Source organism: Achroia grisella, unplaced genomic scaffold (assembly GCF_030625045.1).
Source record: "Achroia grisella isolate CSIRO2021 unplaced genomic scaffold, CSIRO_AGI_Agris_v1 utg146, whole genome shotgun sequence".
NCBI lineage: Eukaryota > Metazoa > Arthropoda > Insecta > Lepidoptera > Pyralidae > Achroia > Achroia grisella.
Genome location: NW_026712636.1, coordinates 2,515,356 through 2,543,333, shown reverse-complemented (window position 1 = coordinate 2,543,333; position 27,978 = coordinate 2,515,356). Strand labels below are relative to the sequence as shown.

At 38.7% G+C, this 27,978-nt stretch overlaps 3 protein-coding genes across 3 annotated transcripts; 1 reads left to right on the top strand and 2 right to left on the bottom strand.

Annotated features, from left to right (window-relative positions):
* Window positions 1-109: 109 nt before the first annotated feature.
* LOC131855523 (elongation factor 1-gamma) lies at window positions 110-6,627 on the bottom strand. The gene is made up of 9 exons (XM_059206799.1): window positions 6,534-6,627; window positions 6,270-6,419; window positions 6,109-6,175; window positions 3,995-4,137; window positions 3,220-3,360; window positions 2,650-2,808; window positions 1,767-1,903; window positions 944-1,113; window positions 110-620 (listed from the first exon to the last, which is right to left on the bottom strand). Exons 1-9 carry the CDS (start codon window positions 6,543-6,545, stop codon window positions 340-342), a joined length of 1,260 nt encoding a protein of 419 aa, XP_059062782.1. The 5' UTR covers window positions 6,546-6,627; the 3' UTR covers window positions 110-339.
* Window positions 6,628-7,341: 714 nt separating this feature from the next.
* On the bottom strand, window positions 7,342-20,731 carry LOC131855540 (formin-B-like). Its single transcript, XM_059206814.1, has 6 exons — window positions 20,059-20,731; window positions 11,371-11,456; window positions 10,176-10,387; window positions 9,492-9,756; window positions 8,572-8,726; window positions 7,342-7,968 (listed from the first exon to the last, which is right to left on the bottom strand). Exons 1-6 carry the CDS (start codon window positions 20,729-20,731, stop codon window positions 7,746-7,748), a joined length of 1,614 nt encoding a protein of 537 aa, XP_059062797.1. The 3' UTR covers window positions 7,342-7,745.
* Window positions 20,732-21,199: 468 nt separating this feature from the next.
* On the top strand, window positions 21,200-27,265 carry LOC131855609 (beta-1,4-galactosyltransferase 1-like). Its single transcript, XM_059206895.1, has 4 exons — window positions 21,200-21,534; window positions 22,072-22,344; window positions 24,032-24,247; window positions 25,177-27,265. The coding sequence occupies exons 1-4, from the start codon at window positions 21,200-21,202 to the stop codon at window positions 25,304-25,306; spliced, it is 954 nt and encodes a 317-aa protein (XP_059062878.1). The 3' UTR covers window positions 25,307-27,265.
* Window positions 27,266-27,978: the final 713 nt, after the last annotated feature.

Sequence of the window (27,978 nt, the reverse complement as noted above, 5' to 3'; positions counted from 1 at the left end):
TTAATATCTGACTTAATGTGACCAATTATTAATATTTTAATCATATAACAATTTTGGTGGCATAAGGGAAACTGGCATAAAATCTATAAATCAGAAATGAAAGTTGTTTATTTATAAATAAAAACAATTTTATTACAAAGCTGGCTTCCAGGTAAAAATGTAATTAATATTGATCTGTATCGAGGGACGTCGAAAATAAATGCAAATACATGTGTTTTATAAGACACTGTTCGCTCTTAGAGTTAAGTCGTCACCATTAAATGAGTGGCACACGATACTGTTACACAAGTGCAACGAGCGCAACGGTACCAGGTGCGGAACTAGAGGCCGCTCTGTTCTTCATTTGAAGATCTTGCCTTGGTTGAATTTGCGGCCTTGTTTGTCGGTACCAGTCCACGAGAAGTATTGCTGTACCAGTTTCTTCGTCTCCTCGTTGGCTGGGTCCAGCTTCTTCCAGTCATACGATTCGTAATCGATCTGCCAGTCGGGCGAGAGCGGGAACGCGAGTTCGTGTCCGCGCCACACCCACACGCCCGAGATGGTGGAGTCGCCGTCAGTTCCGAACAGGCACACCGACGAGAACGCCTGCTTGCGCATCTTATCTAGCCGCTGGAACATGCCTGTTCAACCACAAAAGTATTCACAATAAATTGACTAACTAATCTATAGCTGCCTCTTCAGGAAATATTAAGAAACTTGCACGAACTTTGCACTGCACGACTACATTATTTCAACAATTTAAGACATAAAATAAACTAAATAAATCATGTACTTGACATACACAGGCATGTACACTCTATGGTTTGTTGTTACTCTGTGGTCAAATTGAGAATAGATTAATATTGTTTGCATTTTTATTATTTTTTCTAGCCTTACTGAATGTTAAATGAATTATGGTCGAATTTAGTAACATTTAAATAAATCTAAAAGTAAATGAACATACCTGTAATCAGATTACAGCTCATGAACACTTTAGCGAGCTCCTCAGGGTACTTGTACTCAGCATACCAGATGGAGTAATTCTGTGGGTCAAACTTTTCCCAGAAGTAAGGAATTGATTTAGCCTCATCCTCATTTGAGTAACAGCGTTTGAAGTCATCCATGTTGAATGTTCTGTAAATATAAGAATAATATTAATGTCCCTGAATAATTCATATAGCGCCGTCTAGCCCCAATATAAGCAAAACTTGCTATTGGTACTTGACAACTGATATAATAAAATCTTAAATATATAAAATTAAATATATTCTCACAGACAGGTTGACTTCCACACGGTTCCCCCCCCCTGGAAATCATCACGATAAATTCTTGTTGAATTTGTCACGATGGGCTAACCCACCTGACCTCATGCTCATCTTATCAACCTACACCAGTGCCCGGCCAGTGTAAACTGTTATCGCAGACAGGTGCACCATTTGATTATCATAAAAAAAAAAAAATTACATAGAAAACAACCAGATCGATACAAACAATCATACTCAGGAATACAACCCGTGAAGTAGAACCCGCGACCATGGGAGTAAAGCGGTGTGCTAAACCGCTAGACCACAGAGACTGTGAAGGTTTTAGGAATTAGGTTAGACTAAGGTAGTCTCGCGGCCAACTTTTTGGTCTGGTAAAGTAAGTCTTACTACGATCTGATGGAGACAAAAAGTTACCAGCTACCAGTTTTCATAAAAGGTGATGGAGGGCCATTACCTTGCATGGCATAAAAAAAAAAATATAATTACACTATTAGTTAGTTAACAAACATATAGTATGCTTACCCTTTAGGCATTGTGTCAAATGGGTCCTTGGACTCTTTAGGTTTTTCTTCAAACTCCTCGTCTAGATCGGGTTTGGGTTCCTCCTTCTTTTTGGGTTGCTGTTCTTTCTTTTCACTCTTTTTGTCCTTCTTGGTATCCTGAAATCAATTATGTAATATTTCTTGACATAATATTCTTGAAGTCTAATGAAAGTTATTGAAGTGTCTATATCTTGATATGTGGCAAATCCCTGTAATACTTGTGCAATATTTTACGTTATATGAAAGGGTTAATTGTTAACTTTAACAGTGTTTTAACTTTTAAATATTTAATAAATTATAATTTGAAAATAATTCAAGCTCTGTCTAGTATCGTTATGTTATAAATTAAATTGTTTTCACTATAAATTATTTCACCCAAATTATTACTCATACCTATCTGTTGATAGTTATCTTTTATCAATTGTAATCAAATTATTTCTTCGAAGATATTTTAAAAGTAGAATAGAATAGCAAAAATATTATAATAAAAACATATATCAGCAATTGTATATAAAACATTGCTAGCAATGGGGACAATAGTTTCCGAACCAAAAATACTAAGTCACATACATTAAGTCTAATTTTAACATATTATTCATATATCAGCAATTGTATATAAGCTGATAGGTCACCTCATGCTAAGTGGGGATCATCATGTATATACCTAAATTGCGGAGTGAATCAAGTTGTACCCGTGTCCATATTATGTGGACTAAAATTGTGAAAAATACGCCAGGAATTTATCACAATGGTTTCCAGGGAGAACCGAAGGTCATCTTAAGATGATACATTGCTAGCAATGGACCGTTAATCGACATTACTAACTATCGCCTTCCCCACATATTACATTGCTGTTTGCTTACCTTCTTGTTGTCTTGCGGCTGGAATTTGGGTAGGACAGGTGCGGCTGCGCAGAGCGGCGCTGCAGGCAGTACCGCGAGGACGGAGGGCTGGTTCTGCAGCGTGAGGAACCAGCGCGACACGTTCGGCAGAGAACTACGCAGCGATGGCTCCAGGACATGCTGTCATAACATTGGCTTATTGACCAGTTTTATAACAATTATTTGGTAGATTAGCTACCCGCCCCGGCTTCACACGGACTGTACGTGTGTTATACATATAAAGCTTCAACTGGAATCACTATCAATTGCTAAATAAAATGCATTAATATCCGTTGCGTAGTTTAAAAGATCTTAGCAGACAGCCGAAGTGGCTTCACTTTATTCTACGTAAAGATGATTAGTAGTGGAATCATGCCTCTCAGTCATTCAAAGGTTCACTATTTTCCTCTAAAGTACTGACTGCGAGGCATGAGTGCATGCCTCTCAGTCGCTTAGGCCGCTTATGAACATATTTTTTTTATATTAATATTTTGTACCCTACCATCCAGTTCGTAGAAAGTAGTTCAGTACAAAAAAGGTGCAGATTCAAACCTGGAATGCATGTAGCAGCGTGGTGAAGACAACAATATCAGCGAGTGTGACTCGTTCGGTCACCAGGTACGTGCGCGTTAGGAGGTACGAGTCGAGAACTTGCAGCGCCGCCAGCAGATCTGACTTCGCACGTTCTACATTCTGTATACATAAACATACATTCAAATTAGCAATACCAAAACGATTTTTGAACACAACTGGAATGGCAACCTAATGACAAGCGGTAATAGTTGCTTATATACACACTCATGCATTGCCATAACAATGTATGTCAGTCTAGTAGTAGTTTTTTTATGCATGATAATGGAATTGTGCGTCCACCTGCGCTAACGGTTTACGCTAGCGTGGCGCCAGTGGAGGATGATAAGATCGTAACAAATTCACCAGGAATTTATCACGATGTTTTCCAAGGGGAACCGCGTGGAGGTCAACCTGACATGGTACATTGCTAGCAATGGGGTCAACATTCCTCTTTACTAACAATCCCCTTCCGCCCAGTCTAGTACATGTTAGATTGAGCTCCACATATTCCCCCTGGAAACCATCGTGTTAAATTCATGATAAGTTTACTAAGATGGGTTAAATGACATGACTTAATCCTCGTCTTATCATCCTCTACTGGCGCCGCACCAGCGTAAACGTTGGCGCAGGTTGGTGCACCATTCAATTATTATCCATAAGGCCTCTTCGCCTACACATCAAGCAGCACTAGGGACATCTACTTATAGTCTTGTAACTGATTAAAATGGGGAAATAATGGTTCTAAAGTAAATACCTGTTTGTTGAACTGCATGATGCCAAGATATGGGAACACCCAAGCGCAGGAAGCCGGCAGGAGCTCGCTGTCTGCCCATGACGCCCACTGCCAAACCTGTGCCTGTGTTTGCAGATCATTTCCACGGAGGGCTGCATTTGCAACTGTACAATAATACAAATTAATTATGGACAATTCATGAATGCATAGGAATCTAAATTTACACTTAATACTTATATATCTACAGCACCTTTGAAGAAATAGAAAAATAATTAATCTTTTGAATTGTCATATAATTTTTTTTATGCTACCACTCATTTGAAACACAAACTTGCACGTTGCTTTTTAAATAAATGTTGTTCTAAGTAAATACATCACATAAGGATTAAGCACATGACAATAAATATAAAAACCACTACACACTCAATCTTATAACAATTTTATAACAAGCTTTCTTTTTACAAAGAAAGTATTTTATATGACATTTGAATCCTTTTTCTGCAAACTTGATTACTCAAGTTATAGATGTTGTAGCTTATTCTCTCTATTAGCGATTTAAAGTAATTGTATAACTGAACAATTAGACAAAGTTTTGTATTAATAAATAATAAGAATAGTTCTTCACTTTAGTACACTACTAGCAGTCCCGGCCAGCATAGCTGTTGCTAATTATAGACAAATAATTTGCAATAAAATAATATTGGGACTATAAATTAAGATGTAACTTATCCTATCTTTCAAGTTGGATCAAATTGTACAGAAAGTGCAAATCAAATTTGCAATCAGTACAGTAGTTTAGGAGCCCATGGACAAACAACATGACACATAATTTTTATATAGTACAGCATAATAATAATTATGACAGTGTCATTACTGTCATAACTGTTTGAACCAAAATAAAATTTAAAAAAAATTGTTAATTCCTTCCTAAAAACACATAGTTCTGCCATATAAATAATGTTTCTTTGCAATTTCTTCATATTGTCTCACATTTTAATCTTTCCTTAGACTGTTTCAATACAAAAATTAGCCAAATAGCTCCAGTCATCCTCTAGTTTTAGTGAGACTAACAATTTTTTTTACTTGAACAGATTTGTTGTGGGACGGTTCCACAAGAGTAACACTGACAAACGTAATTTAATTTTTATATATCAACAGCACAAAGTGGAATAGTCACAACTGAAGAATGCCAGCTTTACACCAGAGCCAAAATTCAATTTAAAAAGCTGTAAATTGGTTAAATATATAACAATTTACAACTTTCTATCTCAATAGAAATAATATTTTTAAGTTATGAGAAGAAATCTGAAAGAGGTTTTGTAAAATTGGGTTTTTCAAGGTTCCAATTGTGTTTCCATCTATTAACACTATATATAAATATATATTTAGTTGCAGACATTATTAGTAGAAATTAATACATTATATCTATAAATAAAGACTTCAAGTGAAATAGTAAAAAATAGTTATAAATAAATGTATGAGTATAATAAGCTAAAATTATTATTGAGATTGAATGCCTTTGACTTTTAAAACTGTAATTAAAATAAGAGAAATATATTTCAGACTATATTTTTTAATTTTATGGCTTCATTGGGCTTTTCATGACTTTGCCAATGTCAAGGTTGACTACAGATACTGTTTCTTTTATAATCTGTTAGTGTATTACCAATTCCAAGCTGTTTTCTTGATTGATTAGATTGTAATTTATAGTGTTAGTGCATTCAGGCTTTTTTCTTGATTACAATATGACATAAAACTGTAAAATCATAGACAAGTTGGTTGGTTTTATAGCCAATAAAGACAACACTGCAGTCATTAAATGATATAGTAACAGCTTATTTATTCAGTATTGTATAGTTAAAAACTGTATTGGCCTATCTATGCTGACAGATCGTTAAAGAACAGATGTATTGGTTAGAAAATATTTAGCTGAGTTCAAAGAACACTGGACGAATTAATATTGGTAATTTTTTAGACAATATTAAACGAGGCTTATAAAAATATTATATAGCTTATCAAGTGTTACAAGAATTAAGTGGTTGTTACATAGTTTCGTCATTAGTACTAAAACGGTTACTGTTCGGAGTTTGTAGGTTATTAGGCGAAAAGGATAAATTTATGTAGGCGGTACTTACCGAAATAAGCGATGGCATTGCTCTCGGTCAGCAGGACCTTTCCGTCGGCACTTTCAAACGCTGGCACCTATAAATCACAAATAATACACGTCACCTTCACTAACATATGCAAGATTGTATTCCGATAACACTGAAAGTAAGTCACTGTGCAACACACTCACTTTACCGGCGGGGAACTTCTTCAGAAACTCTTCTGATTTGTTAGTTTCGCCGAACACAAAATTAGGGGCTACTTTGACTTTCGCTCCCGAGTATTGTGCGGCGATCAACGCCTTGTAGGCTCGGAAATTTTCCGGATAAGTGTAAAGTACCTTTAAAAATAAAGATATACAGAGTTAGTATATGTATTAAGGGTATAAACTCATGTGTCACTGATAAAATAAAATTTTTGATTAACAAGATATAAATTGATAAATTTTACCCACCCCGTCCGCCATGGTAAATTTCGGAAAGAGGAAAGACAGAAGGGGAGGGATGACAAGACGACACAAGAGCCGGGGTGAAAGGCCGAAACGTCACCATTAGCGTCAGTCGACATGTCATCAATCCGTCAGTCCTGTAACTTTTTGGTAGGTTTATATTTCTTGCTACGAACTATGCGACAACAGAACATATGTCTATACAGCCATATGGTTAATAGGTTATGCAATTACTATTATTGTTAACCAGAATAACATATTTCAAAATTAGATTATTACAAATTCTGTTGTTTTTTTACTGCGTTGAATTTAAAATATGCATACATTTTAAATTTAATTGTATGTCTGGCCCTCTCAGTGTTAATGATTATTAGCTGTTGACCGACATACATCAAAGTGGTAAATTTTTTCTTTTATGTATATATAAAATAATACCAGCTTTTTTAAAGCATAATAATGAGATGGTGCACTCACTGCGCTACCGATGGCGGTATATATGTATAGGATATTATCTATGGTTTCCAGAGTAAGCAGCACGGAGTCTGAATTGATATTGTACATTGCTAGTAATTGGGATCACTATTCCCATTGTTAATAATCCTATTATCTCACTTTAAAATATCGATTAATTGTTGTATTTCTAAAGAATGAATTCAACATTTCTATTTAAATCATTTATTATCATTAGAGAATTACATTATACAAATAATGTCATAAATATGATACATATCTATAAAAGATTGTTTTCAATATCTATTGAGTATACAATTTCGAACAGATATAAGAAATTTACATCTGTTCGAAATTGTATACATTCTATTCGCAGTTCTATAGTAATATATCAGGTAGCAGAATTAGAGATACCTTTTGTAATTTAATTAAAATTAATTTGAAAATGAATATCATTATTTATTAGTAAATTAATTACTTTTTAAGTTGTAAAGCTGTTGCTATTACATGTTTTTTTTTAAATTAAGTATTTGCTTAACGCAACATTGCACATAAATAGGCATAATCAAATTATAAATATGATGAAGTTACATAATAATATAATATTATGAGTATTATAATATATGAATAATTAAAAAATACATTATGATACCAATCCATCATAAAAAATATCAAAAATCAGATCTTACAACTTGTAACCAATACATTAGTTGCAATTGAGATGTTCGTTGAACAATACTAAAATAATTAAGCTAAACTCGCAGTTTTTTAAGTTATATTAGTTAATGATATATTAGGAAATTTCAAGGGTGATACAAGAGTTCCTGGACGAGGTAGAGAGCTGGAGCGTGGCGAATGTGGCGAACGTGGGGAGCGTGGACAACGCGCAGTCGGGTATGGCCTTGGTCGAAGCTCCTCAGTGCTGCGGACCGAATTTCTCGCGACTCGTCGCCTATACAGGGACGCAACTGACGTCTCCTGTAGTAAGCATCTAGAAAGGGAAATACTTATTTTATACTCATATAAAATTATATGGCCCATGTCAACTGTACCAATAGGATGTTAGTATCCTATTGGTACAATTGACTTTGAGTTACTCCTTGCAGTTAAGATACAAGCATACCTTAAACGATTTTATAATGTTTAAATGTTGTATCACGGATCAGCGAGAACGAAATGATTTATGAACCATTATCAAGCAAGCAATGCAATGAAGAAGGGTTTTATAATATAAATCTGATTATGATAGATGCAAAAACAAATCCTTTGCCCGGCGTTATGTCAGAAAAGAGGAATACCATGGCAAGTTTTGGTCGATAAGAGTTTAGAAGTACCCGTTCCTCCCACTCTTAAGGCGACCGATCTTGGAGATCGATTTTCTCCTCGTTAAAAAGAAACGTAGAATTTCTTTTAGAGAGAATTTCATGAACATGACACTCACTTTTCTAACTCCGACAACAATAATTGTTGTTGTTGTAGAAAAAATTTTTAGAGAGAATTTCATAAACATCACACTCACTTTTCTAACTCCGACAATAATAATTGTTGTTGTAGAAAAATTTTTTAGAGAGAATTTCATAAACATCACACTCACTTTTCTAACTCTGACAACAACAATTGTTGTTTAGGTGTTGAAGCGGCTACAGGCTTGGCGCGGCCCAGTTTAGCTCGCGTGGTCTGTAGCATCTGCTGTGTCACCAGAGGCAAATGTCCATTTTTCGGAGGCAGTTTCGAATGCACAGGATTATCCTGAACAGGTGATAATTGTCATTGTAGGTATTAATACAGGACGAGACTTGGTTGGTCGTAGAGTTGGTCACTCTATTCGCCCAAGTTTGAATTTAAAAATGAATCTGTATTATTATAAACATCTATGACATTTAATAGAAAAGAACGAGCTGAGTTTCTTGTTAGTCTCTCATCTCGAAATCATTCCGAACTGATGGTAGAATTGACATATCATAAGAGTTTGTAGTAGATCTACATGAATAAAGATATTTTGAATTTTGAAGGTTAAATAATATTACAAGGTATACGATAAAAGAGACAGATATAGTGCAGTTGTGGGAGCAGTGATAGGCTGGAACCTATCATGCGATATTGATGGTATAATAAAGCTATCAGGTATATCCGATAAAGATTTGAGATTAATAAAGACTATATAACAAATAGAAGGTGATTAGTTTCCAGATTCTATAAGAATCGTAATAAATATTGAGAAGGATCTACTTCTATAATGGGGTAGTTTGTAAGTTTGGATGTTCGGGTAATCTTCGGTACTACTGATCTAATTTTGGAAATTATTTTAGTGTTGGACATTTATTGATGAAGACTATAACTAGGATCAATGTAGTAACTAGGAAAAATGTAGTAACGACGGGGAAAATTATACAGATGAAGTGGCACCGGTTAGCTACATGCTACGGTAAAATGCTATTTAGTACAGTTATAAAGGTATACTGAGATGATTATGATAGCACTCTTATATTCATTCTTAAGCACAGTCGAACTTACCTTAGTTTTTCTTAATTTAACATTGGCTATATCCTGCGGCGTAATAGTCAGTCTGGGACCGGCGATTCTTGGTGGGGCCGAGCCACATCTAGGTATCGTGTGCGATCGTGCCAATGGTTTGGACTGTTGCTGTGTTTGTGATGGAGGCAGAGGTGGTGGAATGGGTGGTAACGGTGGAGGCGGTGGAGGCGGCGGAGGCGGGGGTGGGGGAGGAGGTGGCGCCTGTATAGGTAAGGCACAGGACTCCAGTTGACTTTCTTGATGTCTGCAAATTAGCAATAAAAATCCTTACTCTTTATATATAAAAATAACGTTGTTTGTCCGCGACGAACTAACTACTAAACCAATTGCAAATTTGATTTGTACATTGTGTGCAATTTTATCCAACTTGAAAGATAGGATAGCTTACCTCTTTATAGTCGCAATATTATTTTAATCAAGAGCTTTAGCCACAGCAACGTGAGACCGGGTCTGCTAGACCCACGGTCCCACTATTAAATATAATGAAAGCGTAAAAACATCCCTTCGTTCATGTATTGGTTTTGCCTCTTATCTATGTGTATTACAAATATATTTAAGTATTTCTAAAACTTATCTAGTACCTACATATTACACAATCTGTGGTTGACTTAAGAATGTTTAGGTTATACTTTGTCATTGTACAAAAAGATTTTTCTGACTTACCTGACTTTGTCTTCGAGCTCTTCCACTTTTCTCATCATTTTCGTCATCTGCTCTTGAAGAACCTCGTTCTCCCGGGTGAGTCGCGATTGCTTCATATCCACTTGCTCCAGATACTTCCGTAGTTCCTTTATTTCTTCTACGTGTGTATTTTCTTTTTGTCCCATTGGTTCTCGCAATATGTCTGAATATAATCCTGTGATGGATTGGTACCCCTGATATAAAAAAAATAAGAAATTGTTAATTCTTTAAGAATGGATATTTTATCATATAAATACGAAGATTTTTTAACAAATGAAATAATTATTTCTATTATCTGTAGTTCATTTCATTCATTCAGGTTGATACGAGTTTTTCTTGCTGAATTTTACTTGCTGCTATAATATAATATAAAATGTTGGTTTACTAATTACACCATGTAATAAATTCAAAATTTGTGAGACAAAAACACCATAACATCATCGTCTGCTTCTCTCTTATCCTTCTCATCTTCAATACCCGGATTATTACGTAATTGTACATAAATAAATATTTGTGTCTGTTTGTAATTTCAAATTAACAGCTTTTCGCTAAATGCAACACAAAATAAAAAGAAATTGTCTGTCTATCTATTATTGCAGTATAATATAAAATAATAAAAAGAACAATAGTAATAATAATTATATAATAGAAGAATATTATATTATCTGTGATAGAAGTAACCTGAGACTTCGTCCGCGTGGATTTTTATTTATTAGTATAAATAAAAAGTTTGAAATTAAATTAGCTTTAAGTTACTCCCTATAGCAATAGCTATCTGCGAGTGAAAACCCTGTCAAAATGGATCTAGCCGCTTTAGAGATTAGCGGGAACTAACAGACATACAGACAATTATTTTTTGTTATAAAACTTACATAAAGAAATACGACTATACTTTAATATGCATTTCGTGAAGAGTTTAACTCGAAATTAGAAACAGACATTTAAATTTTATTTATTTGTATACATGAACATGCTAAAATGATATCCTAACTAAAAATATACATATCGTATGTATAAAAAGTTTTATTGACAATTAATGAAAGAAAATAACAAAATCGCTGATAATATATAATGTAAATAACCTTGAAAGGGTTGCACTTGAAGGAATAGGTACCTATCTCGCATTTTTATTCTCATTACTATATTAAATATTCAGTCAGTAATCTTCAATATTTACCTTCCTACCGATCCATGTACACAGGTCCACGAATTTCCAACTCCTGCTGTTTCTTCTTACGTTCCTCTCCTTCCTGGGTGTACCTCCTGATAGCACAAACCATTCCATATCACTAATCAAATTAATATCTAAACCACACTCCACTTCTACTTCTATAGTCAACCTCTTATTACTAGCGTCCATATTTAATATTGCCTAAGACGCAGCAATACGCTTGTAAGACATATCACTGATTAATTATAAATGGCGACCGTTGAAAACTTGAATGGAGCGTCGAGGGGTATCAACGGCAATTGTTGCGGACCACGAGTCGGCATCGAAAATATGTAAATAAATTTGTGTATAAATTTGTATTTTTCCAGTGTTTTGACTATTGTTTAGGTTAGACTATTGTTTGTACCATATACCCTTTGTAGCGGCATAGATACTGTGAATTCTATGTCCGCCCATTGTGTAAATTCTTAGGGATCACAGCTTTAGTGTAGCCTGAACATGTGGCATTTAGTCGCACGTGGTTTTTTGTAGTTTTTTGTGTTGTTACTATTGTATTTAATTTTAAATGTGTGCGTATTCGCTGTTCCGGCCCGTCGGTCACCGACATGTGCAGGAATTGTCGGGAGGGTGGGACGGCCGACGCGCACGGCTCGGCGGGGGTGGGGAAGGACGCGCTCGGGCGCCCGTAAAAGGCGGGTTGGTTCTCGATCGCGCTCTCTTACGCATACGCCACCGACGAAGAACCACCGCCGGCGCAACGACCAAGAAAACCCCACTCCGGCCGGCCGACCCATAGAATAAGAAACAAATTGAAATACAGTCCACACATTTAGAAAATCGAAGACCTTTTAATTGTGTACCCCACAATTTTGTGGTCCTTCGAGCCGGATATCAAGACCGAAGATCACCCAACGGTGCGACGAATCGCCGTGGAAGATCACCCAACGGTGCGACGAATCGCCGTGGAAGATCACCCAACGGTGCGACGAATCGCCGTGGAAGATCACCCAACGGTGCGACGAATCGCCGCGGAAGATCACCCAACGGTGCGACGTACCTCGCCGAGGAAGATCACCCAACGGTGCGACGCTAGTAGCTTACCGAATTTAGCTGCCGTCGTAAGGTGAAAACTTGAGGGTGCAGCGAGGATAGGATAAATAACGTCTACGCCATATAGGATAGATAACGTCTAAGCGGTGTGTCCGCGGCTCACATCTCTTACCACCTAACGGTGTCAAACGGTCGGAGTGTGGGTTAACGCCATTGAGCGGTGCAGTGGGTGGTGTGTCACTGCCGGTTGTTGCTTGTTACCGTGGCGCAACCGAATAGCACTATTACGCCTGTACGTGTGTATCGTATAGCGGGGGCCGGACTGTAGGCACTGCCAAAGGGGTCGGAAAGTCCGAACCGGCCCTGAGCGCCCCGTCTGTACATACGCACCACTGCGGGGTAATTCCTACCCTCCTATCCCCATAGTCCATCCCCTCGGGTGTTATCCTGAGGGATTGTTAGGGACGGTTAGGTAGGTAGGGACCGGTAGGTTAGGGGCTTGCAAGTGCCAGAACACGATGCCGACTACGAGAAGCCAAGCCCCGGGAGCAGAGAAAAAGACCACGCGGGAAAATAAACAGACAGAAGCGTCCCCTTCAGAAACCACGCAGATGTCCGCGTCCGCCGCGCCGTCGAGCGCGCCACAGGCACAAGCCGCCCGCGCCGCGTTTACCTCGGACTCCGCACCGGCGCCACCGTCGCAGCCGCCGACGACAGATGTACGTCCGGCCCGGGCCGCGTCGGTGCGATCGCGCCGCTCCACCGCTAGCGGTATAGCTAAATTAAAGAGGCTGGAGTACGAGGCAGCGCTACAGATGGCGAAATTACAGGCTGATTTAATTAGAAAGTAGTTGGCAGCCGATGTCGCCGCGGTACATGAAGAGACCGATAGAGATAGCGTGTGCTCCGAGGAAGGTGCCGGCCTGCAACGTATAACGGATTGGTTTCAACGTACCGAAGTACGGGGGGAGCAGAGAATTAATTCCCCACCGCCTACGCAGAAAGAGCCAACAGAAAGGCAAGCTTCACCGCCGAGGACGCCGAAGCAAAGACGGAGGTCCCCCGCTCCTGAAGCCGGGATGCAAGAAGGATTCACCCGGTTGGCCAAAGCTATTGAACGAGCTGTGGACGAACGAGCGGATAGGGTAGCGCCGAGGCAAGCCCAAGATCTCCCGATCTTCAGCGGCGAAGCAAGTGAATGGCTAGCGTTTAAGGCGGCCGTAGACCAGTCTACAAAGACGTACAGGATCACACCAGCGGAGAACCTGGCCAGGCTGAGGGCCTGCTTACGTGGAAAAGCGAGAGAGACAGTCGCAGCGTTACTCGTATCCGCTACAGAACCGTCGCAGATCATGAGGACGTTGGAGCAGCGGTACGGCCGGACAGAGGCCATCATCGACCGCGCCCTCAAAGATCTGAGAAGGATGCCGGTAATAGGAACATCGACAACAGAGGTGATTGACTTCGCCATTAAACTACAGAACATCACCACCATCGTCGCGGATATCGACAAGGGGGCGAGATTCCTACATAATCCCGCGCTTGAGAGTGAAGTGTCAGAGAAGCTGACCCCTCACTTACAGGTCCACTGGTGTCACTACGCTGAAAAAAACAAGGAGGACACTAGACCTACGATCATCAAGATGGCAGAGTTTTTAATGAGCGAAGCCGATCTCATGACCCGACATCTGCGAATAGCATCACCAACGAGACGAACGAGCGCGCTACCCACGAAGCAGCCCCCGAAGCAACCCACTAGGCAACCCATACCGAAAGCAACGATGTCGGCACCTCGGCGACAGATGACGGATCGTGGCGCGGCCGTATACGCCGCCGTAGAAAAGAGCGAACAGAGTACCGAATGTCTCTGTTGCGGCGCCGCACACGTAACGCCGAAGTGTAAGAAGCTGAACGACATGTCGTTATCGGACAGATGGGAGTGGGCGAAAACAAATAAGATGTGCTTCCAATGCATGAACAGCACGCACAGAAGGTTCAAGTGTAAGGCACGCAAATGTGGTGTGAGAGAGTGTCGTAAGCCACACCACGCCCTGCTGCACCCCCCATAAGAGCCGCCGAAGCGGCAAGAGGACACCGCGATTACAGCCGCAGCACGCTTGCCAGAGAACAGCCAAGTGTTGTTAAAGGTGTGTCCCATCATCGTGAAAGGCAAGACGGGACGCGAAGTAGAGACGTACGCGATGCTAGATGAAGGCTCGACGGTTACACTCATCGATGCGGAGATCGCAGAACAGATCGGAGCCGAAGGTCCGACGCGATCTCTGAGAATTCAGGGAGCGGCCTCGAGCTGGCACGAAGCCTCAAGCCGAGTGGCTGATGTCATCATCAGAGGGCGACACCATACGGACGAAGAACACTCGGTGAGGGCGCGTACGATCCGGGACCTCACCCTAGGAACGCAGCGAGTGAACCCGGAAATACTCGCGTACGGACACCTGCGACAACTCACTTGCGAGCAAGTGTGCTACGAAGATGCCAGACCCAAGGTCTTGATCGGGTCAGACAACTGGCATCTGATTGTTACGCGGAAGCTGCTCACAGGAAGGCACAATCAACCCGCAGCGTCGCTGACACGACTGGGATGGGTCATCCACGGAACGGTACCCAGAAGTGTCGTGGAAGACGAGGAACATGTCCTCCACGTGCGGTTGACACAGCGCAACGCCGAGCCAGACATGCGGCATATAGAGGGCATAATAAAAGCGCATTACGACATCGACGCGTTGGGTATATCGTCGAAGAGATTACCCATTGCCAAGGAGGAGCGCGCCGTCGCCACATTCAACCGCACAGCGACGAGAGTGGATGGGCGATACGTCGTAGGATTGCCGTGGGAGAGAGATAACGTCGCTCTACCTCCCAGCTACGACATGGCAGCGAGCCGACTGAGGGGAATAGAGCGGCGGATGGATCGCTCTACGGAATTCCGGCTGGCGTATACCGCGGAGATAAACAAGTTGTTGGACAAGGGTTACGCCGAGAAAGTAACCGACGACCGGTTCAACAACGACCGCGCGTGGTACCTTCCCCATTTCGGAGTGACGAATCCGAATAAACCCGGAAAACTGCGACTCGTATTCGACGCCGCGGCCCGTTCGAAGGGAATGTGCTTGAACGACGTACTGCTGGATGGGCCAGATATGCTACGGTCGCTTAACGGTGTGTTATACCGTTTCCGCGAGAAGCCCGTAGCTATCACAGCGGACATACGAGAGATGTTCCTGCAGATTAAGATACGGGAAGAAGATAGAGCAGCACAACAGTTTCTGTGGCGAGGAGATGACAGGATTAACCCGCCGCAGAAATACGTAATGACCTCAATGATTTTCGGGGCGAGGAGCTCACCGTTCATCGCACACAGCGTTCGAGACAGGAACGCGGCAGAGCACCGAGAGTCGCACCCGTCAGCGTACACCGCCATAACAAGGAACCACTACATGGACGACTGGGTCGATAGCTTTGACTCCGAAGAGGAAGCAGCCCGCGCCATACGAGAGGTAGTAGAGGTTCATGGCGGGATAGGATTCACGCTGGCGGGTTGGAATACAAACCGACCGAGCCTGCTAGAGAATGTGTGTGAGGACCAGCGAGCGAGGACGCCGAAGGAACTGAGATTGCCGCGATGGTATGGCACGAACGACAGCCAACGGTCGCAACTGCACGTATTCACGGACGCAAGCGAACAGGCATATGCCACAGCCGCGTATTGGAGGACGGAACGCGAGGATCGTAGCGTTAACGTCGTCCTGGTAGCAGCCAAAGCGAGGGTAGCGCCTATGAAAGCGCAGAGTATACCCCGGATGGAGCTTCAGGCGAGCCTGGTAGGACCCCGACTGGCCGCTGACGTACTGAAAGGACGTCGTCGCGCGGCCGAAGTCTTCCTATGGACGGTCTCGAAGAAGACGCTACATTGGACTAGGAACGACACCGCTCGATACAATCCACACGCGGCCCGCCGGATGGCAGAAAGCGCCGAACATACAGAACCAACACAGTGGCGCTGGGTACCGACCGCCCACGACGTAACTAACGACGCGACCCGCGCGAGATATACAATACGGACCGCCGCCGACAGATCCGTCGGGCCGGCGCTTGTATACGCTCCAGAGAAAGAACGACCCAAGGAAAGCAAGCCCGTCCCTGCAGAGACAGTAGCCCGTGCCCGGGCGAAGGCAAAGCCCGTAATGGACAGAATGCGGTTCTCCTCATATGACCGAGTGAGGAGGACCCCGGCACAGGTGCTGCTGCTCGCAGAAGAATACAGGCGACGGGCATGGAAGCTGGGCCGGGAGCGCCCCGCTGAAGCGGGGAAATGGGTCAAGTGGCGTTGCGGTGAACGCGGACGGACGGACGAACGCGAGGGAATTTTTCGAAGGCCGACCCGAAGGCTGGTGGTCCTCCCTAGGGATAAGGGCTGCGAAGATCTGCGCCGGGGGAGGCTGTTGCGGACCACGAGTCGGCATCGAAAATATGTAAATAAATTTGTGTATAAATTTGTATTTTTCCAGTGTTTTGACTATTGTTTAGGTTAGACTATTGTTTGTACCATATACCCTTTGTAGCGGCATAGATACTGTGAATTCTATGTCCGCCCATTGTGTAAATTCTTAGGGATCACAGCTTTAGTGTAGCCTGAACATGTGGCATTTAGTCGCACGTGGTTTTTTGTAGTTTTTTGTGTTGTTACTATTGTATTTAATTTTAAATGTGTGCGTATTCGCTGTTCCGGCCCGTCGGTCACCGACATGTGCAGGAATTGTCGGGAGGGTGGGACGGCCGACGCGCACGGCTCGGCGGGGGTGGGGAAGGACGCGCTCGGGCGCCCGTAAAAGGCGGGTTGGTTCTCGATCGCGCTCTCTTACGCATACGCCACCGACGAAGAACCACCGCCGGCGCAACGGCCAAGAAAACCCCACTCCGGCCGGCCGACCCATAGAATAAGAAACAAATTGAAATACAGTCCACACATTTAGAAAATCGAAGACCTTTTAATTGTGTACCCCACAGCAATGATCAGATGATGTCACCAATCTTAAATATCCCGGCACTCACTCTAGATGATGTTTACCATTAGGGGCCATTCATAAACACGGTTAAGGGGCGTTACACGGTTAAGGGAGACGAAGGAGGCCAAGTCGAGAGAAGTGAGTGGTTCTACGTTGTGACAGAACATTTCTAAGTATTAGATCACGAAAGTTGGGCTATTAACGAAAATAGTTCAAATTTAAAATAAATTACTTCAAGTATTGAAAATAAAAGGCACGCTTGTGGGAACCGGTCTGTTCAGGTTACGTACACTGATTAGACTATTTGCCTCTGACAAAATTGTAGTAGCATACTCTGGTGGTCATTAAATTCTCCCAAATTTCAATTCAAAAATGAATCTGCATTATTGTAGACATGTACAATCATATTTGAAAAGAATACGAGCTGAGTTTCTTGTCAGTTCTTTTCATCTCGAAAGTATTCTGAACTGACGGTAGATTTGACATATCATAAGAGTAATAGTAATAGACCTACATGAATAAAGATATTTTGATTTGATTTGATTGACTATAAAGCATAGGAAGTTGCAGTACCTTGGACGTATAATGCGAAATCAAAAATATGATCTTTTGCATAATTCAAATTCTTTAATGATTCAAGGATAAGTTCTGGGACGGCGAAGATCAGGCAGGCGTCGCACGTATTGGCTAAAGAACTTAAGACAGTGGTTAAGGAATTAGCACCAGATCCCTGTTTAGAACAGCAGTGGACAAAGTTAAGATCGCCATGATTGTCAAACTCCAGTAGGAGAAAACGTGTCAAACTCCACACATAAAGAAGAGAATGTTCAAAATATGTGACGCCACACTAGGGGATTGGTGTGTCTTATGGAACAGGACATTGTGGACTATATCCAGACCAAAAGTAACCTGGCATTGAGGTTACACAGCTGGAATCGAGTCACAACGCGAGGTTCAAACCGGTCGTGGCCCGGGTCCCCGCCAACATACTACCCACCTTTATGAAGGAGAACTACTGGCCGAAGGGTCTATCGGATTGCCGGACGCAGATTGCCGTCGTCAGTGCCGTGACCATAGAGACAATTTGAATTTAAATTTTATTATTATTTCTTATGTATTAGTCTATAAGGTATTTATAATACGGGCTATGTGGCCTGAATTAAATAAATTTAAAAAAAAGTTGTGAATGTGCCAACTGTGACAAGGATGGGGGAGGGGTCAAAAATAACGAAAATCTTATGATCAAATTTATGGGTGGCCCCTTATAGTAAAACGTTATCACTCCAGATAAGCGCTAGTTCAAAACAAATGCCGTGACATCATTTATAACTGGGATCCCAAATTTGTTAAGAATTATTTGTATCGATATATTTGTCAGACTGTCAAGGTTCATTGTAATAATAATGTAACCTAACCAGTTTGTAAGCACTAAAACCGGAAACTGAGAATTATATTGGATCTTTAGGAACCTACCTATTTCATATTTAGGATTTACTTATGTTGTATATAATAATAATAATAATAATCTCAGGACAATTTACACAGCGACATCTAGACCCAAGTTAAGCTAGCTAAAGCTTGTGTTATGGGTACTAGATAACTAATACATATACATAGATATATATTTTTTGTAAATACATACGTATTATACATAGAAAACACCCAGACCGATACAAACAATCATACTCATGAATACAAATGTTTGTGCCGTGCGAGGAATCGAACCCGCGACCATCGGTTGTAAAGCGGTGTGCTAGACCGCTAGACCACCGAGGTCGCAAATATAATTTATTTATTTAACTTCAACGTACACAACACAAAAGTTTTGATGTAAATATATGATTGCTTTTTTTCAGATTTAAAACTAAGTTATGATTAGTATATATTAATAAACGGCAAAAAAATTGATTTTTCTAATTAATAAGCAAAGTTTGAATAGTATTTCTTTAATCACCCGCCCGGCGCTCGTTCGCAATGTAAATTCAGCTAAAAAGAACGGATAAATCTGATATGACGACCTCGGTGGTCTAGCGGTTTACCACGCCACTTCACTTCCGCTGGTCGCGGGTTCGATACCTCGCACGGTGCAAGCATTTGTATACTGTTTGTATCTGTCTGGGTGTTTTCTATGTATATTCTGTATTAATTTACAAAAAAAAAGTATCTATGTAACAGAAGCTCTGTTTACTGTGGGACTAGATAGCGCTGTGTCAATTGTCCAAAAAAATCTGCTTTTGCTATTTACTAACACTACACTTAAAACACTAATATTGGAAATGTGAATGTGAAAACGGATAAAACAAGCCAGCGGTAATCACTTACCATTAGGTATGCCGCAAACTCGTTTGCCTCTTTGCATATAAAAAAAAACATCTATTAAAAAGAGCAACACACAAGCTTCTTGCTCGTTCTTCTTGTGATGAATCTGCATTCCGAATGAATGGTAGAATCAAAATATGACTATTCAAAAGTGCTTGTAATGAGTTTATTTGAATAAAGATTATTTCTATTTCTATTTCTATTTCTATTTCCTCCTATACTATAAAACTTGTACTAGAGAAAATTTAAATTCAATTCACCAATTTACAAACTAACAAAATACTTTAAACGTAATTACCTTGAGAATTATGTCCAGATTGATTTGCTTTACCACGATAAGGCTTCCTAGATCTCTGCAACGCATCTTTAAACAAGCTGGATTCTGATTTCAATCGTCTCTTCCTTACTTTGAAGGAAGGACTACTTAGTATAGACTTAAATGATACGTCAGAACCACTGGACAATTGGGTCGATGAAGCAGACTGTTCGGTGGTGACTTTAGGCTCTGTCGACTCAGATGAAGTGGTAGTACTGGACCTAGTACATTTTGTTATTTTCCAAGGCCTATTAATGTCTGCATCGCTCGAGTGCCGACGGTTGCGTTTATAGACGACAGATCTCTCCGACCCTTCGTTCGACGTACTATCTTGAGTAAACTCTTTAAAAAAAGATAAACTCGTATCCTCTGTGCAATTGATTGGCTGTGCAGTTGATATCCCAGTTTCATTTTGTAACGTATCAACATCATCTTGACTGCTAGTTATCATAATGCTTACGAATGGTGGCGTTGTAATACCGTCCTTATGTTTATTATGAAAAGAATCATAGTAGTTGGATTCCCAGGATAGATTTATTTTGTCTCGTACTGAACAATCCCTTACAGCTTCAACGGAATTATTCGAGTTTTCCGTATCGTCACCAAGATCGTCACTTGTGTCAATAGCAATTTCGTTTTTCTTCGTTCTGTCCATCGTCAAGTATTTTTTGCCAGTTACAATCACAGGTACCAATGAGACTGAGTCAAATACAAAAATCCTTCATGTAGTTACTAAAACAATGATATTTCATATTTTATTAACAAAATACCCTCTGTGTATACTATTCTAAGTTGTATAGTTTTGAAATACCCACATATGTTTGAATGTGTTGTTTTGGAAACCATAGAGCAATATTAAATGTGAAATTATTTATGGATTTTTTACTGGTTCTAAAACGTTAGAATTTTGACACCGAAATGACTGCTGTCACTCGGACTCAGTCGAATGACTGACATAAATATGTTATGTCATGAAAAATTACAAAATATCTGCGAAAATTCAATTTTTGTTTCGATTTCATGGAAATCAATAAATTTAGTTTATATTAGTCTTATAAATTTATATTTATAAATAAATAATATAAATCGTATAAATAGTAAATATAATAGACAATTCGTAAAAATGCGTTATGCATACAAAAGGAACATAATATTCTGCGGGATTGTTATTGTAATTTTGATAATTTTTTTACATCCCGATATGAATGGTCGGGGAAGCTATGAATATATAGAAAAAGATGATATTCTCAATAGTTTATTAGAGGAAACAGCGGAAAACTTCTCAAGCGTTGCCGTCCTTCATTGTGAATATCGTAATTTAATATTTGATGACACCACTCTTTCCATAAGTTTAGTCGACGGAGATTTGGTGGAAGGCCATAAAATTAAAGACGGTGGCGAATACACACCGTCAGAATGCAAGCCCAAGTTTAGTACGGCGATTATAATTCCGTATAGGTATAAATATATATATATATTTGTAATTTATAATGCAATTATGTACCTGCCAGAGTTAACAGTATACGGTGCTGGGGCTCTAGTGGAGGGTGATGAAGTCTGGTCAGTTAGCATATTATGGTGAATTTAGTAGTAATTAAATATGATGATTTTTAGTGGGACCCACACATGGGCGAACCTGATATATTACAATCCACTGTAATACATTCCTATTACTACAAATAATACCCTGATATAAATATATTGATATTTTTAGTGTATTCAGATTACTTAATAGTAGTAACTAGTAATATTTAACTTGAGTACCTTTTCCTAAAACCTTAAGAATTAAGAATATAACTTCAAGTATCTTAGAGCAAGTCTAAATATTACAACTATGCCATGGGCAAACTTAGAATATACCTTGAGATATTCTAGAGCAAGGCAAATTTTTACGAAACCTATACCATGGAGAAAAATGATTATATGGACCTTGTCACAGGCAATACATTAAATGAGTGGATTGTGAATGAGAATTAATATAGAATCTCCTTCCAGGAATAGAGCAGAGCAACTACGTGGCTTTTTAGTGTACATGCACACATTCCTACATCACCAGTGCATCCACTATCGCATCTTTGTGGTGGAGCAACTCGACACAAGAATGTTCAACAAAGCAAAGCTTCTGAATATCGGTGCAAAGGCAGCTATGCGGTCTGGATATCCATGTTTAATATTGCATGATGTGGATCTGCTACCGTTAAGACAAGGAAACCTGTATGCCTGTACCAAACAGCCGAGACACATGTCCTCCAGTATTAATAAATTTCGGTATGAATTGGCAATTACATAATACACATATATTTTTTTATTTATTAAGAAAACAAAACAATACATAATTTGGTTTAGATTCATTTTACTTTCTGTACTTATTTTCACTCATTCATCATCTACTCTATTTTTTTAAAGCCAAAGGTTGTCTGAAAGATTTATTATTATTATTTTATATTTATAAGCTTATTGCATAAGCGCTAAGACCAACTTTTGTAATTAGTTTAATTTTTAATGTTTTCATTTTGTTAATGTTCTAACTGCACCAACATAGAAATGTTGGTGCAATAGTGTTATAAATAAAAAAAAAATACAGTAATATATATTATATAAATATAAATATATGAATTAAATGTATAAAGTTGTTTACTAACATAATACAGATGGATAAATATCCGAAATAAATGAAATAATAAAATAAATAATTAATTTAATAAATCTATGCACATTTACATTGTTTTCGCATATATAAATCTAAAGAGCTCGTTCATTTTAGTTGCTAAAGACACCATTACACTAAAATTAACTATTTAAAAAAAACATAGATAAAAGGAATTAATTAAGAAAAGAAAATAAATATGTTATTGAAGGATCACTAAACAATTATTAAAATTTATTAACTAAATTAATAATATTATGGTCATATGCACTTGCTGCTTCTGATGATATTATATGGTAAAAAATAGAAAATCCTGTATTCAAATAAACTTAATTGAAGCAATTTTTGAATAATCATAGTTATTCTTTTTTAAATCTACCACTGATTTGAATCAAAATCAGAATGTATTGTCTTAATGATATGATTTAATTAATGTATATTCATTCATTAATTTTATTATTTTTACAGATTTTGAATTGGACATACCTTGTATTGATGGAGTCTTTTTGCAATTTTTTATAGCATTTTTTTAATTTCACCACTCAATACTGATATTAGTAAATACACAAGCTTTGTTTCTATTTGTTTTGCATATGTAAGTAGAGATACTTTTATTTTCAATTATAAAATATTGTTTGCAAACTAAATTATAATTTGCTGGTACAACTGTCCTTTCTTTTTACTACATCGACCTTGTTATATGATAATTATTATAGTAATCCAAGGTTATCTATACATACATATAAATAAAATTGGAGTGTCTGTTTGTAATATTGAAATATCCGTTTTTTACTACATGCATTTGAATATAAATACGGTACATACACCAAAATATTTTGTTTCACAATTTTATGTCTGTCTGTTCCGGCTAATCTCTGAAATGACTGTACCGATTTTGACGGGACTGTTTTTCGCAGTTAGCTGATGTAATAAGGAGTAACTTAGACTACTTTCATTTTAGAAAAATAAAGTTAAGTTCCACTCGGACGAAGTGGCGGGAACAGCTAGTTTCAAATGTAGTTATTAAAACTAAATATGTAATACGGCTAGCAAAGTAGAATGCTTATTCAGTAGGTCTGAGAATCGGCTACTGTCTATTTTTGGTAGTCCTAAGAGATAAGGGTTGTCCACCCCTAACATTTTAATTTTATTTTTTGGACAATTTTTTTTTATAATGTGACTTTAAAACTACATACATCAACCCTTAATTTTTACTAGTGATTTTAATTGATAAGGCAAAACAATGTTTTCGGGGTCAGCTAGTAATTTTATATTATACTTACTGAATTTCTTTATGGTAAATTTCAGGTATGTGTTACCATATCTGAATCTCTTTGGTGGTGCTATAGCCATTGCTTCTAAACAATACAAAGCTATAAACGGGATGAGCAACGAATATTTTGGATTAGAAGGTGAAGATGATGATTTCTACGCGCGTATTGAAGCTAAGGGGCTGAAGATGTGCAGATTCGAGCCAGAGACGAGTCGCTATCATATGTTTTCGCATAGATCTGAAAATAAAAGGTAACTAAAAATTGATATTGAAATTATGTCCAACTAGCTGTACTGGACGTTCCAACCGCGTTAAATTTATAGCCTATATTTTATTCTCATGTCTAAGATATATTACTGTAATGTTTCATCAAAATCCGTCCGGTAGTTTTGGCGTGAAAGAGTATCAAACATACTCACAAACTTTCGCGTTTATAATATTATTGAGATAAGATATTCTAGGTCGATCTTAGATGGTATGATTTGAATGAAATTTTGTACATTAGTAGTTTACTCCAAAATTAACATATGGAAAACTTATCTTGAAGCCCTCGAAGTTCTAGTGTTTTAGTACACCACTTTACTCCTGATGGGCGCATAATACAAACATTTGTATTTATGAGTATGACTGTAGGTGATAATATACATAATATTATGTATGTATTTATAAAAAAATGTATATGAAAATGTAATCTAAGTATTTATATCAGTGATGGCGATATGAATTGTTCAGGGATATTTTTATTATATATTTTTTCTTTTCTCGTCCTATCTACAGTCAGTCCCAGAACTATGAGCAGATTTTTTGTGTGTGGGAACTAAGAATGGAGTGTCCACCCTAGCGGGAGGATCTACTCCTTAAGCATACTGCAAACATTACACAATGTAGCTTCCTTTTAGTTGCTTGGGGTAAAATATTTGTAGTAATTGAGCAGTCAGTTGATTTGGATGGTTACATAGTCGTTTTTTATATTTTTCTTTTCAATTGAGGATCTTCTGCTTTACTGTCAGTACGCCAAGTTCATTTTTATTATATAAAGTGTAATAATACTCAAGGCTGGTTGACTTGGTTGGCTGGTCGGATTTGAATGAAAATGGGTACATAGATAGGCAAAATAACACCTAATTCAATCAAATATGATGCAGTTTGTTTACTAAAATATATGAAACTATTCTTTCAGGAATACAAGAAACAAGGTATTACAATTAGCCAAGGACAGAATGGCGACGGATGGTTTGAACTCACTTACCTATACAGAAGTAGCAACAGTACTGCATCCACTGTTCACTCATATCATGGTTGACTTGTAGCATATCGTGACAATGGATGCATGTCGTCATATCACAGGTTCAATCAGTTTAGTGACTAATTTTAAGAATTATTACTGTTCTAGTATTAATATGAAATTTAGCTTTATTAATTAAAAAATATTGTAAAAATTCCCTGGACACTTAACACAGCGCCATCTACTTCCACGGTAAGCAGGGCATGTGTGATGGGTACTACACAACTGATATAAATACTCAGATTTTTTTGTATATGCATACATAATATACATAGAAAACACCCATACCGATACAAACAAACGTACTCACGAATACAAATGTTTGCACCGTGCGAGGAATCGAACCCGCGACCATCGGAAGTAAACCGGTGTGCTAAACCGCTAGACCACTGAGGCCGTCAATTTATTAGTGGTAGTATTTGACGTGAGAGGATGATGTAAGGGCAGTGGCGGGACCAACATGGAGAAGGAAGGCATTGGACAGAGGAGCCTGGAGTCTTTTGGTCGAGGCCTATGTCTTGGGACAAGTTGACGATTGTCAGCACAAAGACTATAAATAAAATAATAAATAATTTGACGTGAGCAATCCTATTTAATTAAAAATAAGCCTTAGTCTGTAGAAACTTTTGTCGGTTAAGATCTTGCAACTTTCCAGGACTCTTCTAGAATTAAAATGAAGAATTTAGCTTTATTAGGTTTAATATTTGACGTGAATATGCCTATTCTATTAATAATTTAAAAGTCTGAGTATATCAGAGCTTCTCTCAAGTTCTTCCCACGATCTTCCGTTCTTCACTTTAAATGTCTACACGTCTTCCGCTATTCCTTTTACCTTCTATTCTTCCTTCAATAATAATACTTATAATTCATAATGCTGTACCGAGTCTCCCAACATTTTCCTCCCGTCTGTTTTAATAACAAGACAACCAGAGACTACCAGCAATACGTACCATCCTACCCACATTATTACATTCCATGGCGGGAATGGGATTGTTAGTAATGTGAATTACTAAACCCCCATTGCTAGCAAAGTATGTCAGGTTGACCTGAACGCCGTTCCCTCTGGAAATCATCGTGATAGGTTCCTGGTGAATTTGTAACGATGGGCTAACTGACCTGACCATATGCTCATCGTATCATCCTCCACTGGGGCACCGCCAGCGTATACCGTTAGCGCAGGCAGTGGACCATTCCATAATCATCTAATAAAGAAAAGGACATTCCATGGTTTAATTATTAATTATTGATTTTGTTAGATTTGGTTTTAAACTCCGTAATAAGACCCCAGACCACTCAGGATAGGCCGTACTGGCGAAGACCAGACGGGCTGAGTCAAAATAAATGGAACTAAAGTGAGGCAAAAAAAGAAAAAGTTTATTAGATTTTGTTTTTAGGGATGATAATGGAATGGTGCACCCGTTTGAACTAAACGTTTACGCTGGCGGGGCAGCAATGAAGAATAGAATAGAAGATAGCACGAGTATAAAGTCATGCCAGTTTGTTCATCGTGGCGGATTCACCAGGAATTTATCACGATGATATCCAACGGGAAAAGTGGAGGTTAACTTGACATGGTACTTTGCTAGCAATGGGGTCATCAGTCAACGTTACTAACAATCTCTTTCCCCAATAAAAACATTAAAAAGTGTTAAGTGTTAGTGTATTGTCAGGTGCATGGACCTGTAGCACTGCGACCTACATAGATCTATTGTACTCGCCCTTTTTCAAAGTTCACTACCTAGACCCGTCAGGGACAAGAAATAGAGGGTATTCTTAGGAGCGATGGTTTTTATTTTCTCAAGATAGAGTATGAACTTTTCAAAGGAGATATTATGTTTATGCATGAGTGGGCTATAGCCACATAGGATGTGTTACCCATAGTGTATATGCAATCTTTAGATTGTCTTCTCCCTAATGCTTAGCTATTGGCGTATTCACGTTAAAAGAGAAATTTTATCTCGATAACGAGCATCTAGCAATGATTATAAATAAAATACAAATATTGCATAAGTGATCATTTTGCTTTAAACTTTTGCGAGCAATATTAAAGTCAATGATAATTGATTAATAAATTGTATTAGGTTATAGTATTACAGTAGTGAGATACGGTAGAATCTGTGGAGTGAAGATATACAGATTATATCCTGTAGATTTAAAGTATAAGAAAAACAAGTACAAAAGCACGAAATTGTCCTAATAAATAATGCTTTTATTTATAATTGCACATAAAAGCACGAGATTGTTCCAATAAATATTTTTTTTTATTTATAATTGCACATACAACAAATTTACAATATATATAAGTTGACTCTGTTTACATTAAAATAGTATAGCAATTTCGTAGACGATATCACTCAATGATAAGGGTGATCCACCCCTAAATATTTATTTTTATGTTATTATGATTTAGCGTTGAAAATTACATACAACTTCAAATTTTCACCCTTCTACGATCAACGCCTATTTTTTTTAAAGCTTTTCTTATTACAGGTGTACCTCAATTTATATGGGAAAACAAAGTTTCTGGGTCAGCTAGCATATATATGTGTATGTGTGTATGTACTACACTATATAAATAGTGTAGTAATTGTGATAAAACTATTGAATCTGAAATATAAAGGTACCATCAAGATATTAGCTCTGTGATTCGGAGCGTTAGGGTGCGCCCAAAATTAAGTAATTATACTAACATAACCT

Coding starts and splice junctions, on each gene's coding strand:
- LOC131855540 (XM_059206814.1), bottom strand. CDS start 20,731: ATGGACAGAACGAAGAAAAACGAAATTGCTATTGACACAAGTGACGAT. Junction 10,388..11,370: donor GTACATGGATCGGTAGGAAG/GTAAATATTGAA, acceptor TTTTTATATCAG/GGGTACCAATCCATCACAGG. Junction 7,969..8,571: donor TTGTTGTCAGAGTTAGAAAA/GTGAGTGTGATG, acceptor TTCCCTTTCTAG/ATGCTTACTACAGGAGACGT.
- LOC131855523 (XM_059206799.1), bottom strand. Junction 4,138..6,108: donor CAATGCCATCGCTTATTTCG/GTAAGTACCGCC, acceptor ATTATTGTACAG/TTGCAAATGCAGCCCTCCGT. Junction 3,361..3,994: donor TCATGCAGTTCAACAAACAG/GTATTTACTTTA, acceptor TTATGTATACAG/AATGTAGAACGTGCGAAGTC.
- LOC131855609 (XM_059206895.1), top strand. CDS start 21,200: ATGCGTTATGCATACAAAAGGAACATAATATTCTGCGGGATTGTTATT. Junction 21,535..22,071: donor GCGATTATAATTCCGTATAG/GTATAAATATAT, acceptor ATCTCCTTCCAG/GAATAGAGCAGAGCAACTAC. Junction 22,345..24,031: donor TCCAGTATTAATAAATTTCG/GTATGAATTGGC, acceptor GGTAAATTTCAG/GTATGTGTTACCATATCTGA.